General features: G+C 41.0%; 1 protein-coding gene across 4 annotated transcripts in view; it reads right to left on the reverse strand.

Annotated features, from left to right (window-relative positions):
* Window positions 1–18,552, reverse strand: part of cwc27 (CWC27 spliceosome associated cyclophilin) — a 176,199-nt gene that overhangs the window by 124,521 nt on the left and 33,126 nt on the right. For all 4 annotated transcript variants that reach the window (XR_013498531.1, XM_078218276.1, XM_078218267.1 and 1 more), the window contains exons 6-10: window positions 12,025–12,128; window positions 9,934–10,003; window positions 7,959–8,038; window positions 2,071–2,110; window positions 844–989 (exon numbers count right to left, since the gene is read on the reverse strand). Coding sequence is in view for 3 of the 4 variants with exons in the window: in XM_078218276.1 (XP_078074402.1) it covers window positions 844–989; window positions 2,071–2,110; window positions 7,959–8,038; window positions 9,934–10,003; window positions 12,025–12,128 (440 nt within the window). In the remaining variant the exon portion in view is untranslated. The remainder of the gene's footprint in view (window positions 1–843; window positions 990–2,070; window positions 2,111–7,958; window positions 8,039–9,933; window positions 10,004–12,024; window positions 12,129–18,552) is intronic.

The raw sequence follows: 18,552 nt of genomic DNA on the forward strand, positions 1-18,552 counted from the left end.
GGGGGGTAGGTACAGGGGAAATGTAATGGGGAAGTTTTTCAGACAGAGGGTGGTGGGTGAGTGGAATCGGCTGCCGTCAGTGGTGGTGGAGGCAAACTCAATAGGGTCTTTTAAGAGACTCCTGGATGAGTACATGGGACTTAATAGGATGGAGGGTTATAGGTAGGCCTACAAGGTAGGGATATGTTCGGCACAACTTGTGGGGCCGAAGGGCCTGTTTTGTGCTGTAGTTTCTCTATGTTTCTATGACATTTTACAGCTAATTCAAACTAAAACCAGACCACAATGCTTTGCATATTTCCCAACTTTTCACACATTTGGCTCGTCATAAGTCAAATAAATTGCGAAGTAGTGCACATACACTTGACCATTTGTGCCCTTAGTTTGTGCTCTTAATTATTTTAAACAAATTAAAAGTTTTTTTTTATTACAGATACACCCGAGTCAGCATTAGCCTTGTGTCACTAACCAGAGAATGACACCCAATTCACATCTTCACCAATGTTTTCCAGTTCTTTACAGGTTTGAGTTAACTATCATCATAAACACATTGATGTAGATGGACAACATGGAAAACAACACACTAGTTTGAAGACAAATGCCAATTTTCAAGTAATTATTCCAAAATGTAATTTCACTAGGACTTTTAACAAAAATATTTTCCCAATGTAAACATTACCTAATGTGTAAATTGTATATTGATTTGGTAACCAAACAACTGAACAGATAGTATAAGAAAAAAGTGTAAACTGATCAAATTTTATCACTAGATTAATGATAATCTCAGATTGAATACAACATTTCAGAGAAATGAAAACTACTGATTAAAAATGGTGCACTGACCTGCGGTTAAGTTTCTTTTTCTCGTCAACATCATCATCTTCTTTGGGCTGAGACTTGACATCCTCGTTTTTGTCTTTCTTCAATTTCTTGGCAATCTGTTCCTTCACTTGTTCCAATTCCTCACCATCAGATTCATCATCTTCCTCCTAGAAAAGTAAATATTCACTATATTTGCAAAGCTGCTGTAAAATAGTTTGCTTCTGATCCAAACTTGCGGCAATTGCGTACTAGCGGATTTCAGCTTTGACTTGTTTTAAAAGATTGTCTGGATCAAGCTAGTTATATATACACTTATATTCAAAATATTGTGTTTGAATATATAGATTGATACTTCTCGTCTGCAGATTTAGTCACTGTGTTGCTACTGCATTTCTGCCAAAAATCCATCTTAAAACAAAAACCTAGTCATTGGGAGAATGGTATTAAGAACTTATTACATATGATCCCACTCTCCCTTGCTTTTGCTGTAGGCCCAAAGATGAACTTCCAAATCACATATCCAGACCATCACTAAAACCACGTATTTCCACCTCCCTAGCATTACTTCTTTGACCAAGCTTCTGGCTATCAATGCCAATTAGGTGCATTGGCCATGCTAAATTCTCCCTCAGTGTACCTGAACAGACACCAAAGTATGATGATTAGGAATTTTCACAGTAACTTCATTGCAGTGTTAATGTAAGCCTACTTGTGACACTAATGGATAAATAAAATTAAATAAATAATGATTTGCCTATGTGGCTTGGTGTCATTTTTGTTTTTATAATTCCTCTGAAGTATCTTTGGATGATTTATTATATTAAAGGTGCTTTATAACCATAAAATATTTAATTGTTTAGAGCCCACTCCCATATTTTGACCACAACCCTATAAGTTCCCCATCATCATCTACCTTTCTAACTCACTTTTCAACTTCAAAACCTCATCTTGAAAACTTCTGAGGATATTTCTTAGAAGAGTTTCAAATCCATTTAGAATGTGTATTAGAGTATAGGGGTATTTATTTAAGGATAGGTTCCTTCGGGTCACTAAGTTTTTCTCCTTAGCTGCCACTATCAGGAGATTCCATTGTTTTAACCAGCTCCTGCCTTGTCACAATTATCAGGGCTTTGGGATGTTGGATAGGTTCTTTCAAACAGTTGAAATAGACACAATAGGCTGAATGGCCTCTTTCTATGTTGTTGAATCCTATAATATTTTCTCAGCAAAGAATGCCCATCACTATACCTTGTCAGATCCCTTTTTTGTCTTTGTTGTTCCAGGTTCACTGAAAGAATACAATAAAAAAATGGGTTATTAGATATATACTCCAATAAAATTGTTTGGCTTTCAGCCTATCAACATGCACTAGGCACTATTTTCGGTGGCATCATTTATAATCATGTGAATAGGCTTTTAGTTGAGACAGTAACTAAACTCACAAGTACATTCAAAAAATCCTTGTTACTCCAAAATTAGGTTACACATCACAATGTTATATCCTTATTTCCATTACAAAGAGTCATGGGAGTCATTTATTTTCTATCGATATTGCATGATTCAAACCATACTGTATTTACAGCAGAAATATGCTATTCACTACGCTTGATGTAAAAGATCTATGCCATGTTTATGCTCCTAACCCAATTCATCTAACCCCATCAATATATCCATTTATTCCTTTCTCCCTTGTATTTATCTAGCTTCCCTTTCAATGTGTACATACTTTTCACCTTAATTGCTCTTACACAGAATCTCTATAGTTCAGAATGAGGTCATTCAGCCAATCAAGTCTGTACTGGCTCTCTGACAAAGCATTCTACGTAGTCCCACTCCTTGCCTAATCCCCAAAACCTTGCATATTCTCTCTTTCTAGATTGCAATTTAATTCCCTTTTGAATACCTTTAGATTTGATTCATTATTCACATGTATACTGCAGTGATAGTGGAGTCAGACACTTTAGGAACATTTAAGCGGTTATTGGATAGGCACATGGAGCACACCAGGATGATAGGGAGTGGGATAGCTTGATCTTGGTTTCAGATAAAGCTCGGCACAACACCGTGGGCCGAAGGGCCTGTTCTGTGCTGTACTGTTCTATGTATTAACATACAGTGAAAAGTATTGTTTCTTGCGCACTGTACAGACAAAGCATACCGTTCATAGAGAAGGAAACAAGAGAGTGCAGAATGTGGTGTTATAGTCATAGCTAGGGTGTAGCGAAAGATCAACTTAATGCAAGGCAAGTCCATTCAAAAGTCTGACAGCAGCAGGGAAGAAGCTGTTCTTGAGTGAGTTGGTACCTCAGACTTTTGTATCTTTTTCACCAAGGAAGAAGGTGGAAGAGAGAATGTCCGGGATCCTTAATTATGCTGGTTGCTTTGCTGAGGCAGCGGGAAGTGTAGACAGAGTCATTGGATGGGAGGCTGGTTTGCATGATGGATTGGGCTCCATTCACGACCTTTTGTAGTTCCTTGCGGTCTTGGGCAGAGCAGGAGCCATACCAAACTGTGATACAACCAGAAACAATGCTTTCTATCGTGCATCTGTAAAAGTTGGTGAGAGTCGTTGCTGACATGCCAAATTTCCTTAGTCTTCTGAGAAAGTAGAGGCGTTGGTGGGCTTTCTTAACTAAAGTGTCGACATGGGGGGACCAGGCCGGGTTGTTGGTGATCTGGACATCTAAAAACTTGAAGCTCTCGACCCTTTCTACTTCATCCCCATTGATTTAGACAAGGGCATGTTCTCCTTTACGCTTCCTGAAGTCGATGGCAATCTCCTTCGTTTTGTTGACATTGAGGGAAAGATTATTATTGCCGCACCAGTTCACCAGATTCTCCATCTCATTCCTGTACTCTGTCTCGTCATTGTTTGGGATCCGACCCACTACGGTGGTGTCGTCAGCAAACTTGAAAATTGAATTGAAGGGGAATTTGGCTGCACAGTCATAGGTGCATAAGGAGTATAGTAGGGGGCTGAGAACACAGCCTTGTGGGGCACCGGTGTTGAGGATGATCGTGGAGGAGGTGTTGTTGCCTATCCTTATTGATTGTGGTCTGTGAGTTAGGAAGTTCAGGATCCAGTCGCAGAGCGAGGTGCCGAGGCCCAAGCTACGGAGTTTGGAGATGAGTTTCGTGGGAATAATAGTGTTGAAGGCTGAGCTGTAGTCAATAAATAGGAGTCTGACATAGGTGTCCTTGTTATCTAGGTGTTCCAGGGTTGAGTGCAGGGCCAGGGAAATGCCAGGCAAAAGGACCAGGCCATCAGGCCTGCCTCCACTGCCCTTTCAGGGAGTTCGTTCCTGACTCCAACCACCCTCTGGGTGAAAACATTTTTCCTCACATCACTTTTTTTGCCAATTATTTTGAAACTGTGCCGTCTAGTTCTTAATGCTCTCTTGACTGAGAACAGTTTCTCACTATGTACTCTGTCAGCTCACCTCAGGATTTTGAATATCTCTATAAAATCTCCTTTCAGCCTTCTTTTATCCAAGGAAACAGACCAAACCTCTCCGATCCATCCTCATAACTATAGTTGTTTATCCCTGGAAGCATTCTCTGTACTCTCCCCAATGCTTTCACATCCTTCCTCAAGTATGGCACTCAGTCTTCATCTGGAGGACTGCATCCAGTTCTAACTAGTGTCTTATACAAGTTCAACATGATCTCCTTACTCTTGCACACAATGCCATTATCAATAAAGCCTAAGATACTATATGCTTTGCTGTCTCAACATGCCCTGCCATCTTCAATAACTTATGTACATATACACTGAGGTCCCTCTGTTGCTGCATGTTCTTTAGAGTTTCTCCCTTTCTTTTATGGTCTCTCTGCATTCTTCCTGCCAAAATCATCTCGCACTTCTTTGCATTGAACTTTATCTGCCACTTGTCTGCCCAATCCACCAATATGTCTATGTCCTTTTGAAGTTCAAGGCTTTCCTCATCACAGGTGGTGACGTTTCCAATCTTCGTATCATTTACAAATTTTGAAATCATGCTCTGAACACCACAGTCTGAATCATTAATATACATCACAAAGAGCAAGGGTCCCAACACTAACCCCTGGGGAACTCCACGACAAATCATGCTCCAATCTGAAAAAGAAACATTTATCACTACTATTTTCTGTCACTCAGCCAATTTCTTATCTACGTGTCTATTTTTCCTTTTATTCCATGAGTGAGGGGTGGCACGGTAGCACAGTGGTTAGCACTGCTGCTTCACAGCTCCAGGGACCTGGGTTCAATTCCCGGCTTAGGTCACTGTCTGTGTGGTGTTTGCACATTCTCCTCATGTCTGTGTGAGTTTCCTCCAGGTGCTCTGGTTTCCTCCCACATTCCAAAGATGTGCGGGTTAGGTTGATTGGCCATGCTTAAATTGCCCCTTAGTGTCCTGAGATGTGTAGGTTAGAGGGATTAGTGGGTAAAATATGTAAGGATATGGGGGTAGGGCCTGGGTGGGATTGTGGTCGGTGCAGACTTGATGGGCCGAATGGCCTCTTTCTGTACTGTAGGGTTTCTATGATTTGCTCACAAGACTTGTGTGGCACTGTATCACATACCTTTTGAAAATCCAAATACATCACATCAAAGGCATTACCATTATCAAGCATCTATGTTACCTCTTCAAAAAACTTCAGCAAGTTAGTTAAACATGATCCCCTTATTTAATCCATGATGGCTTTCCTTAATTATCCTGCACTTGTCTAAGTGACAAATCATTTTGTCCTAACTATGGTTTCCACTACCACTGAAGTCAAAATGACTGGTCTGTAGTTGCATGCTTTTTCCTTGCAATCCTTATTGAACAAGGATATAATATTTACAATTCTACACTCCTCTTGCACCATCCGTGTCTAAGGAAGACTGGAAGATTGTCACTGATACCTCTGCAATGTCTACTTTCACTTCCCTCTCTATCCTTGGGTACATCTCATCCAGTCCTAGTACCTTATTTATTTTAAATAAAGATAGCCTAACTCCTCCTCCTTCTCAACTGTAAATTCTTCTGGTGTAAATTTTTCTTGCACCCTGGCCTGGGTAGCACCTTTACTTTATAAAGGCAGATGCAAAGTACTCATTTAATCCCTCTGCTATTTTTCCTGTCTCCACGTGCAAGTCCTTTTTAAAAAATCATTAATTTGCCCTACTCTTTGTCTTACCACTCTTTTATTATTTATATGCTTACAGGAGACCTTGGGGTTGCCTTTTATGTTAGCTGCCAGTAAATTTCCGTGCCCTTTCCTTGCTTTTCTTATTAGCTTTTTCACTTCTCCTCTAATCCTTCGATATTAAGCTTGATTCTCCATTATATTTTCTACCTGACATCTGTTGTACGCACACGACTTCCTTTTCAGCTTCATCTCTAGCTCTCGTCATCCAGGGCACTCTGGATTTATTTGTCTTACCTTTCTCCTTCAAGGGAATATACTTTGATACTGCCTGCAATGCTTTTTTTTCTCTGAAGGCGGTCCATTGTTCAGCCATCGTCTTTTCTGCCAACATTTCCTTTCAACTCACTCATCTCAGATGCATTTTCATCTCAAAGTTGACTTTCCCTCAATCAATTATCCCTGCTCTGGATGTTCCTTGTCCTTTCCCATGGCCAATCTAAATTTTATGATACACTGATCACTATCTACCAAATGTTCTCTCACTGACATTCGATCCACTTGGGCCAACTCATTCCCCAGATCTAAAAGTGCCTACCCTCTTGTTGAACCAGAAATATACTGCTGCAGAAAATTATCTTGCATGCATTTTGGGAGCAAGGGCTCGGGACATATGGAGTGAGAGGCAAGAAGAGGAGCTTTGATTTGCTGGGTTGCAGAAGTAAGCCACAAGCTGGAAGGTTGGCAAGGAAAGCCAGTGAGAGATCTGCATTGCCACCTCTTGCACCAGTAAGGTTGTTCAGAGGTCACTGGCAGGCCTCCCACAAGTTCAGGACCCTGGGGGCAGGAAGTCCCACCCACTAAGAGCTGCTGGCTAATAAGATGTTGGCAACTCTTTTGCTTAGCAAAAGAGAGGAGAGATGGAGGCGCAGTAGCAACGTCACTGGACCAGTAATCCAGAGGTCCAGACAAATTTTCTGGGGGCATGGGTTCCAATCCCACCATGGCAGCTGGTGGAATTTAAATTAATAAATCCAATAAGTAAATCTGGAATATAAAGCTAGTGTCAGTAATGGTGATTACGAAACCATCATCAATTGTTGTAAAATTCCATCTCATTCACCAATATCCTTTAGGGAAGGAAATCTGCCATCTTTACCTGGTTGCAATGTGGTTGACTCCAGACCCAGAGCAATGTGGTTGACTCTCAGTTGCCCTCTGCAATGCGAAGCAAGTCACTCAGTACAAGGGTAATTAGGGATGGGCAATAAATGCTGGGCTTGCGAGCATAACCCATAAAATAATTTTTAAAAATGTGGTTAGAGTGTGGGGGTTGTGGTTGATGGCTGCTGCAGGAAATACAAACCCGAGGCCCAAATCTTCATTGGAACCCTGGGCTCACATGAGTGATAGCAGGAGGGATTTTGCGGGGTTGGGGAAGAGCAGATGTAAGAAGTTTAACAACACCAGGTTAAAGTCCAACAGGTTTATTAACAACCTTCTTACTGTGTTTACCCCAGTCCAACGCCGGCATCTCCACATCATGGCTACCATAGAGCAGATGTCACAGGAGAGGGTAGTATAGAGCAGCAAGGACAAGGGGATGGCTCTCAGCATTTCCCCGACCCCTCATTCTGTAAGTCTTGCTCCAATTTCTCTAACTAGGGCTGGGATACTGAAGCTCCCAATCTCCCATCCAAGCAGAGATTGACTAAATAAACACAGACCAAGGGTTATGTCCAAGTCCACTCTGCTCTAAAAAGTTCAGTTTCTACCTTGACTACCCTGGAGCTGGACATAACCCTGGGAGCCGGACGTGGCCCTGGTGGTTAAAGGCATCAAGGGGTACGAAGAGAAAACGGGAGTGGGGTACTGAAAATGCATGATCAACCATGATCATATTGAATGATTGTGCAGGCTCAAAGGGCCGAATGGACTACTCCTGTGCCTATTTTCTATGTTTCTACGATATTCACCAACTGAGCTTTCAGAGGAGCTAAGAATTGCTAAATAACAGGACCCACCTTTCAACAACTGGTACAGAGCTTAGCCGGGGGTCATCCTTCAGTAAATCATGACTACTTTTACTTTTTCCTTTCATACTCTATGGAACAGAAGTAGACAACATAATTACATTTTATAAATCCTTTTTTAAAAAAGTAGAATAATTCAATGTATTAAAACAGACAATTATGAAAACATTATACAAGATAAATATATAGTATCAATATCTTTTAGGCTCATAAAAGTATAACCCTGCGCTCATATATCTTTGAAATTAAATTGGTAACATAAGAATTCCATTGAAATATGGAATCAGATAACAAGAAATTGAAAAGCAATTCCTAATTCCTGCAAACATTCAGCTGCTTAAACGAATGAGTAGCTAAGCCATACAAATACTTATGCCGCACTGAGTTAGTTAGTTAAATTCTCATGTCTAGTGGCAATTAAGGAAACACACTTCATGCACTTCTGTCTGGCCAATGCAAAATATTTGACCCTAATTGAAGTAACATTTTGCCTTACATCCACCAACATTAACCCCACATTCCTGCCTACCTCCCATAACTTTTTACCTCCTTATTAATCAAGAATCTACCTAGCTCTGCCTAAAAAATATTCCAAAACTGCCCCCTTTTGTGGAAGAAAATTCCAGAGACTCGCAATCCTCAGAGAAAAGAATTCTCCTCATTGCCGTCTTAAATGAGCCCTTATTTTTGAACAGTGACCCTTAATAATACTCAAGGTGCTCAACATCATCCAGGAACAAGCAGCCTGCTTGATTGGCACCCCATTCACAAACATTCATTCCTTCCATTACTGGCACAATGACAGCAGTGTGTACCATCTACAAAATGCACTGCAGCAACTCGCCAAAGCTCCTTCAACATCACCTTTCAAACAAGTGACCTCTACCACCAAGAAGGACAAGGACAGCAAATGCATGGAAAGACCACCACCTGCAAGCTCCCCTGTAAGGCACACAACATCCTGACTGGGAACTGTATTGCCGTTCCTTCACAATCGCTAAGTCAAAATTCTAAAACTTTCTTCCTATCAGCAGCATTGGTAGTTCAGTGGTAGAAGTCTTCCCTGCCACGCAGGAGGCCCCGGGTCGATTCCTGGCCGATGCAAGGCCTCTCTTTAACGCAGCATGGTGACACAGTGGTTAGCAATGCTGCCTCACAGCGCCAGGGACCCAGGTTTGATACCCAGGTTTGATTCCCAGCTTGGGGCACTGTCTGTGTGGAGTTTGCATGTTTTCCCCGTGTCTGCGTGGGTTTCCTCTGGGTGCTCCAGTTTCATACCACAGTCCCAAAGCATGTGCCAGAGTGTGGCAACTAGGAGATTTTCACAGTAACTTCATTGCTGTGTTAATACAAGTCTACTTGTGACACTAATAAACATAAACTTAACAGCAGTATGCGTGAATCTATACCCGATAGACTACAGCAGTTCAATAAGATAACTCACAACCATGCTCTCAAGGGTAATGAATGGGCAATAAATGCTGGTCTAGCCAGTGATGCCCACATCCCATGCAAGAATTAAAAAAAAGACACAGGGGCTCTTGTTAAGTGCATGCGTGGGGACTGGTCAGGTGACCACAGAATAATATTCTTTTACGAAAAAACCTGACCACTTAAGACACAATGGCACTAAATACCCCTGGAACTAAATCGTAAGCCAGGAGCTAACACCTTGGTGAGAAAAGGAGGAAAGACACTTAAAATGTAACAGATTTATTTACACAAGCATTAAAAGGAAAAAAAAATTAAAGAAGTTAAAGTTGAGAAAACAAATTAGGCCTTAAAAGGAAAGCAGAAAAGTAGCTTCCAGGAGAGAAGGATTTATTTTTTTTAAATAGCAAGCTTTGTGAACCACCAAGAAGCTATGCCAGTCACAACAATGTTACTCCATATTTTTTAATTCCAGTACAAAAATTAAATTAATTGAACAGCTTTTAACAATGAATTTATAAAATCAGATAGCTACCTGACTAACTCTGTTCACTTCCTCTTCTTCCTCCTCTGCTTCTTCTCCAAAGGAAAGTAAACTGAAATTTCTAGAACAAGCAAACAGCTAGCAATTAAAAGTATTTCCTGAATATAATTCAGGATTTTCTATCTATTTTAACATGACCAGCTCCCATGATTTTTTTTCGATACTTGTTTATTACTAATTTACAGAAAAGATTTAACAGACACACAATGCTGTTTCTGCAGCCTAACAGATCATTTATATTTGTTTAGCATAATTTTGTTTCTTAGTTGTAACATCTAGGATCTGATATGTTTTTAAACCTAACTTGTGGGCAGCATGGTGGCACGGTAGTTAGTACTGCTGCCTAACAGCGCTTGACCCGGATTAGATTCTGGCCTTGGGTGACTATGTGGAGTTTGCTCGATCTCCCCATGTCTGCATGGGTTTCCTCCCACAGTCTAAAGATGTGTAGGTTAGGTGGATTAGCCATGGTAAATGCACAAGGTTACAGGGATAGAGCAGGGGGTGGGACTGGATAAGATGCTCCTTTGGAGTGTCCGTGCAGACTCGATGGGCTGAATAGCCTCCTTTTGCACTGGAAGGATTCTATAGTAACTTAATTATCTTGTTCCCATCCCCTGTAAATATTTATGTATCTAAACTCAAGTTTCTGCTCATCTGTTGTTTTTAAAGATTCTACCATTTATTCCTTTTCCTTATTTTTCCACCGAAACATAGCAGCTCGGGTTTCTCTGAATTAAGCCTCCAAGTGAAGTTTGTGCTGATTAGGAAAAACACAAAAAGTGTCTCAGGTAGTTGCTGTTCAGACAGTTTCAAATGGAAACCTATGGGAGTGTTAGCTCTGATTTATCATGAGCCTCGTCTTATCAAGGAGAAACAAGGGCTAACTCTAACAATTTACTTAAAAAAATTTCTTCCAACAGAGACTCACCTTGATTCATGAAAATCTTATCAACTTAATAAGCTAGTTTGGCTTTGAACATATATAAGAAACTGAAGTTTAAAATAAAAACAATAAAGTTGAAACACATTCAGGCCTCTTGGGATCTAAAGAGAGAAAAGAAAAACTGACACTTCAAGTCAAAATGACTGATCTAAAGCTGAAATAATAACTGGCCTTCTTTTCAGATGCTAATAGACTCTTTCTTGTACTACTGAAATGATAATTCACTTTGATGAGGTGCCAGATAAACTCCAAAACTCCCAAGATTAATTCTGGAGATCACTCCAATAAACCTGATTGTCCATCTGAATCTTATATGGGTCACAGATGTACCACTGTTTGTTCAGATTTGGCAAAAGTGTTACGCTCTTTGTAATTTCATGCTTTTGTTACACACTTTGCTTTCTACTTCAGAAAATACACCTGAGTTCATTCAGCCTCTGTTGTAGAAACAGAAAGCTGGTGCAACTTTTAATACATTACTGACTCAGTTAGATGATTTTTTTGGGATCAAATGGTACAAAAACACCACTATAAAAATATTGCCCATGTGTCAAAAAGTAGAAATATCCCAGTATTAAAAAAAATCAGAGAGACTAGAGGTTTATGTAAGCAGAAATGTTAACATTTACAAATATGGAGCACTTAGCTTCTGAAACAGAACAGATATGAAATTCAAAGTACTGTATGCTAGTTGCTTTTCATTCAAAGAAGAGCACTGAAAAGCATTCCATACTTTTGATTTTAATGTTGTTTCACTTGCAAGTATTGTAGATTTTTCTTCATGAATTGTGATACTAATTGGCTTTAATAAAGCCCCCAAATCTAGTAAACTGAATGCAAAAAACAAAATTTCCCCAACTGCAATAAAAATGGTCCAACATTATAAGCAACCCCCTCAGAAGAGCCACATTTTTATGCTCAACTTTTCACATCAAACACACATTTATCAACTAATAAAATAACTAAGTCCCATCTAAGGATAAAGTTTTCAACTAAACTATGCAAATACAGCTCAAAGATATAAATATGCATACTCAATATGCACATCAACAAAAGAGTTTACACAATTTGTAATGAAAATAGAAGAGGCTAGATACATTAAAAAAAGGTCAACAAGATCGATAACTTTTTATTACTTTGTCCCTTTGGAATAAGTTTTTTTCACTTCTTCCTCTCTTTTTTCCTTTTTGTGTTTTTTCAACACTCTTGGAACAATGTCATCGAAACTGTTGTGCAGCACCTAGAAAAATATTTTGACAAAATGTTCAGCTTAGAAGCAAATATTTAGTAACAAGCTATATACTTTCAATGCTAACATTAAAACAGAGGTCAATACCTAAATGTTAGAGAAAAGCAGTGTTTCAAAGTTATATTTGACTTAGAAAATTTCCAGAGATGTAAAACTACATTCCAACATAGAAAAAGACTGCAGGAACCAGTATTCATCTCAATATTTGTTGACTCACTAATTTAGGTGTGTGTAACACTAACATTTTTCTTTTGGACAATTAAAATCATATTGGCTGAAACAACTTTTCATAAGACTGAAATTATACTTAGGTTTCTCTGGTAGACACTTGAATCATTAAAATTGCTTGTATTCACAAATTACACTGATGACATCAAGTGGCAGAAAAGTGTTTTGCAACTTTTTATAAAACATCTTGGATATCTGAAGTTACTGCATGTGAACGTAAATGCCTAAAACAATGAACAGTAATATTTTATTACATCAAGTTTATGTGCATTTTCTAAATCTCCCTCAAACCAAATTATGCTCTTATCATTCCAAGATTAAGATGATAGATCATAGCCAATCTGTCTGCCGAGGCAGCTAGCTCATCCTGTGCACTGCTATTTAATTATGACATTGCTGTGAAGTATAAATTTATGCATACCAATCAAGACATTGGTTAAGTACATGTGATTCTGGGCAAACAAGTCAAGAGCCCTTAAGATCCACATTAACAGTAATTTTTCACAGTAACTTTTTATTTCTTAAACTATTTTAAAGAGAGAGGTCATATTCGGTCAAGTGGTTGTAACATTGCATCTAATTTTAAAGTAATGCTTGGGCAGTTGGGGATGGTATTGAGCCTTTAATCTTCTATCCTGAGATCAAAGAGCTACTCACTTTATAAACTAGAGGCTTTTGCTGATGAATGAGTTATCAATGGTATTCGGATTTAATCTGATTAGTTCTTTAGAAGAAAAGGGATTGTTACCAAGGCAACATGAAGGAGGATGGAAGTGACAAGGTAAAGGAGGAGACTCAGTCTGCAGCAATCTTGAATCTTTCCTCAAACATTGCTGGCTAGGCCAGCATTTATTGTCCATCCCCAACTGCCCCCGAGAAGTTGGTGAGCTGCCTTCTTGAACTGCTGCAGTCGATGTGGTGTAAGAACATACACACAATTGTAGAAAAGGAGTTCCAAGATTTTGACCCAGCAACAATAAAGATTTACTAGAATGCTACCGGGACTTGATGGTTTGAGTTATAAGGAGAGGCTGGATAGACTGGGACTTTTTCCTCTGGAGCGTAGGAAGCTTAGAATCTTATCGAGGTCTATAAAATAATGAAGGGCATAGATCAGCTAGATAGTCAATATTTTTTCCCAAAGGTACAGAAGTCTAAAACTAGAGGGCATAGGTTTAAGGTGAGAGGGGAGAGATACAAAAGGGTTCAGAGGGACAATTTTTTCACACAGTGGGTAGTGTCTGGAACAAGCTGCCAGAGGTAGCAGTAGAGGCGGGTACAATTTTGTCTTTTAAAAAGTGTTTAGACAGTTACATGAGTAAGATGGGTATAGAGGGATATAGGCCAAACTCGGGCAATTGGGACAAGCTTAGGTGTTTAAAAAAAAGGGTGGCATGAACAAGCTGGGCCGAAGGGCCTGTTTCCATGCTGTAAACCTCAATGACTCTATAACAATGAAGGAATGATGATATAGTTCCAAGTAGTTACTTGGAGGGGGACTTGCAGGTGATGGTGTTCCCATAGATCTGTTGGCCTTGTTCTAAGTGGTAGAGGTTGCAGGTTTGAACTTTACCAAAAAGTTGGCAGAATGGCCTCTTTCAATTAAAGAGTGAGATGGTGCAAAACACTATGCAAACCACTGAATTAGTGTTTAGCACTATCTCACTCTTTGATTGCTTGTAATTATCTCTCTGCCTTCAATTATCGGTTCTTAGGTCATCCTTTCACTTGTTATACAGCCTATCGACACTTTATACATACTGATTATACTTAACTGTTTGCAGTTGTCTATTAGCACTCGTGATTACTTTTAAAGACTTGTTATTCAGCTGGCCTACACTGTCCGTATTTATCCTTTGACACTCTTGATTACCTGTTAGTGTCAGGCTATCACTCCACCTATATATTCTGTGTTTGCACACCTCACTCCACTTCACCTGATGAAGGAGCAGTGCTCCGAAAGCTTGTGATTTCAAATAAACCTGTTGAACTCTAACCTGGTGCCGTGTTATCTCTCATCTAATCCCATAATCAACTGATCAGATCTAAGTTCTGCAGTCCTGCCACATTCAGTCATCAATGGTGATGGGAAATTAAACTGACAGGACGAAGAAGCTCCACAGCATCAATGACGGGAAATTCAGCACACTATTGCAAGACCTGCTGCAGCATTTGCAACCATCTTCTGACAGAAGTGGCCCAGTAGATGATCCAACTCAGTCTCCTCCTGAGGACCCAGAATCACAGATGCCTGTCTTCAGCCAATTTGATTCACTCCATGTGATCAAGAAACAACTGAAGACACCGGATACTGTAAAGGCTATGCGCCCTGACAGCATCCCAGCAATAGTACCAAAGTCTTGTGCCCCAGAACTACCTGCAATCCAAGCCAAACTTGGCTGCAACACTAGTATCAACCCAACAACGTAGAAAATTGTCCATGCAGGTACTGTGTACAAGAAGAAGGACAAGTCCAATCTGGTCAATAATTATGTCGATTAGCCTCCTCTCAATCAGTGGCAAAGTAATGGAAAGGTTCTTCAACAGCACTATAAAGTGGCATCGCACTGCAATAACCTGCTCACTGATACACAGTTTGGGTGCAGCCAGGGTCACCCAGCTCCTGATCTCCAAATGTGTAGCCCTGGCCCAAACATACACAAAAGAGCTTAACTCAAGAGGGAAGATGAGTGCCTGCCCTTGATATCAAGTCAACATATGTCTGAGTCTAGCATCAAGGAGCCCTAGCAAAATTGAAGTCAATGGGAATGAGGAGGGACAACTGTAAACTGGTTAGAGTCATACCAAACACAAAGAAAAATAGTTGTGGTTGTTAGAGACCAATTATCTCAGTCCCAGGGCATCAATATGTGAATTTCTCAGGATAGTGTCCAAGGTCCAACCATCTTCAGCTGCTTCACCAAAGATCTTCCCTCCATTGTAAGTTAAAAGTCAGAATCTTCACTGAAGATTGCACAATGTTCAGCACCATCGCAACTCTTCACATATTTAAGTAATCTGTGTCCTCATGCAGAAAGACCCACACAACATTCAGGCCTGGGCTGATAAGTAGAAAGTAACATTCATTCCACACAAGTATCAGGAAATGATCATCTTCAATAAGAGAGAATCTAACTATCTCTTCCTAACATTCAATGGCATTACCCTTGCTGAATCCCCCACTAACAACATCTTGGCCATTACCATTGGCCTGAAACTGAACTGGACTTGCCATATAAGATTACAAGTGCAGATTAGATGCTTGGAATTCTGAAGCCAGTAACTCACCCCCTGACTCCCCAAAGCCCAGTCACCAGCTACAAGGCACAAGTCAGGCATGTGATGGAATACTCTCCACTTGAATGGATAAGTGCAACAACACTCAAGAAGCTGGACACCATCCAGGACAAAACAGTCTGCTTGATCTGCATCCCCCTCCACTGACTTAAACATTCACTCCCTCCTCCATAGATGCATAGTGGCAATATTGTATGCGTTCTACAAGATGTGCTGCAGGACTCACCAAGACTCCTTAGACAGCAGTTTCTAAACCCATGACCACTACTGTCTAGAAGAGCAAAAGCAGCAGATACTTGGGAACACCAGCACCTGGAAGTTTTCCTCCAAGCCACTCACCATCCTGACCGGGAACTATATCGCCATTCCTTCATGTCACTGGATCAAAATCTTGGTCTTCCTTTCGAATGGCACTGTAAAAGTACTATACTACAAGGACTGCAGCGATTCAATGTGACTCAACATCACTTCTCAAGGATAATTAGGGATGGGCAACAAACACTGGCCTTGCCAGTGATGCTTATATCCTAGGCAAGATTTTTTTAAAACTGGCTTTTCTCGGATTCCAGCAGCACTACAAGAGGAATAGGGCCACAAGCAATAGGGCAATAGTACCGCAAAATGAAAGAAAGAACGGAAAGTGAGGACAGCTCAGAAACAGAATGTAGAACAGCCCAAGAAGGTCATTTAACAAACAGCAATGCCATCACACCAAGCAGAAGGTCCTAGCAACTCTGACAGATTCTAGCAAATGAAAGCATGCCATAGAACCGTAGAAAGCTATAGTGCAGAAAGAGGCCATTCAGCCCATCGAGTCTGCACCAACAACAATCCCACCCGGGCCCCATCCCCGTATCCCTACATATTTTAACCTGCTAATCCCTCTAACCCTCATATTTTATCCACTAATCCCTCTAATCTACGCATCCTGGGACACTAAAGAGCAATTTAGCTTGGCCAATCAACCTAACCCACACATCTTTGGACTGTGGGAGGAAACCGGAGCACCTGGAGGAAACCCACGCAGACACGGGGAGAATGTGCAAACTCCGCACAGACAGTGACCCGAGCCGGGAATCGAACCCAGGTCCATTGAGCTGTGAAGCAGCAGTGCTAACCACTATGCTACCGTGCCGCCCCATGGATGCATTTCTCATGGATTCAGGATAAATACTAACTTACCTGTAATAAGATAGAAAATGCATTGTTAGCCACCTTGTGGTAAATGTTAAGTACTGTAGTTACAATTAACAAATTGGGAAACAGATCCTGGAGAGATGTAGTAATAACAGGGTTGTCGTGATGGGAGACTTTAATTTCCCAAACATCGATTGGAATATGCCTAGGGTAAGGGGTTTGGATGGGGAGGAGTTTGTTAAGTGTGTTCAGGAGGGTTTCCTGACACAGCATGTGGATAAACCTACAAGAGGAGAGGCTGTACTCAATCTGGTACTGGCTAGCGAGCCTGGACAGGTGTCGGATCTCTCAGTGGGTGAGCATCTTGGGGATAGTGATCATAACTCTATCTCCTTTATGCTAACATTGGAAAGAGATAGGATTAGGCAAGCTAGGAAAGTGTTTATCTGGAGTAAGGGGAAATATGAAGCCATCAGGCAGGAGACTAGAGGCGTAAATTGGAAGGAGGTATTCTCGAGGGAAAGTACCAAAGTAAGGTGGCAGATTTTCAAGGAATGTTTGTCTGGAGTTCTACATGACAACGTTCCGATGAAACAGGGAGGTTTTGGAAGGTTACGGGAACCGTGGTGCACGAAAGCTGTGCTGAACCTAGTCAAAAGGAAAAGGAAAGCGTACAATAGGTTCAGAGAGCTCGGCAATGATGGGGATCTAGATGAGTATACGGCTTGTAGGAAGGGACTTAAGAAGGAAATTAGGAGAGCCAGAAGGGGTCACGAGAAGGCCTTGGCAAGTAAGATTAAGGAGAACCCTAAGGCGTTCTATAAATATGTGAAGAGTAAAAGGATGAGATGTGAAGGAATAGGACCTATAAAATGTGACGGTGAGAAAGTCTGTACGGAACCGGAAGAAATAGCAGAGGTGCTTAATGAATACTTTAACTCGGTATTCACGGTGGAAAAAGACCTGGGTGGTTGTTCTACAGGAATGCGGCGGACTGAGAAGATGGAGTTTGTCGACATTAAGAAAGAGGATGTGTTGGAAATTTTGAATAGCATCAAGACAGATAATTCGCCGGGACCGGATGGGATGTATCCCAGGTTACTGTGGGAGACGAGGGAAGAGATTGCAGAGCCTCTGGCGATGATCTTTGCGTCGTCGATGGAGATGGGAGAGGTTCCGGAGGATTGAAGGATTGTGGATGTGGTTCCTATATTCAAGAAAGGGAATAGGGATAGCCCAGGAAATTACCGACCGGTGAGTCTAACCTCAGTGGTTGGTAAGTTGATGGAGAAGATCCTGAGGGACAGGATTTATGAACATTTAGAGAAGTTTAGTATGCTCAAAAGTAGTCAGCACGGCTTTGTCAAAGGCAAATTGTGCCTTACGAGCCTGGTGGAGTTCTTTGAAAATGTGACTAAACACGTTGACGAAGGAAAAGCCGTAGATGTGGTTTACATGGACTTCAGCAAGGCATTCGGTAAGGTCCCCCATGCAAGACTTCTCGAGAAAGTGAGAGGGCATGGGATCCAAGGGGCTGTTGCCTTGTGGATCCAGAACTGGCCTGCCTGCAGAAGGCAGAGAGTGATTGTAGATGGGTCTTTTTCTGAATGGTGGTCGGTCACCAGTGGAGTGCCCCAGGGATCTGTTCTGGGACCCTTGCTGTTTGTCATTTTCATAAATGACCTGGATGAGGAAGTGGAGGGATGGGTTAGTAATTTTGCCGACGACACGAAGGTTGGTGGTGTTGTGGATA

This window comes from Mustelus asterias, chromosome 1 (assembly GCF_964213995.1).
Source record: "Mustelus asterias chromosome 1, sMusAst1.hap1.1, whole genome shotgun sequence".
Classification (NCBI taxonomy): domain Eukaryota; kingdom Metazoa; phylum Chordata; class Chondrichthyes; order Carcharhiniformes; family Triakidae; genus Mustelus; species Mustelus asterias.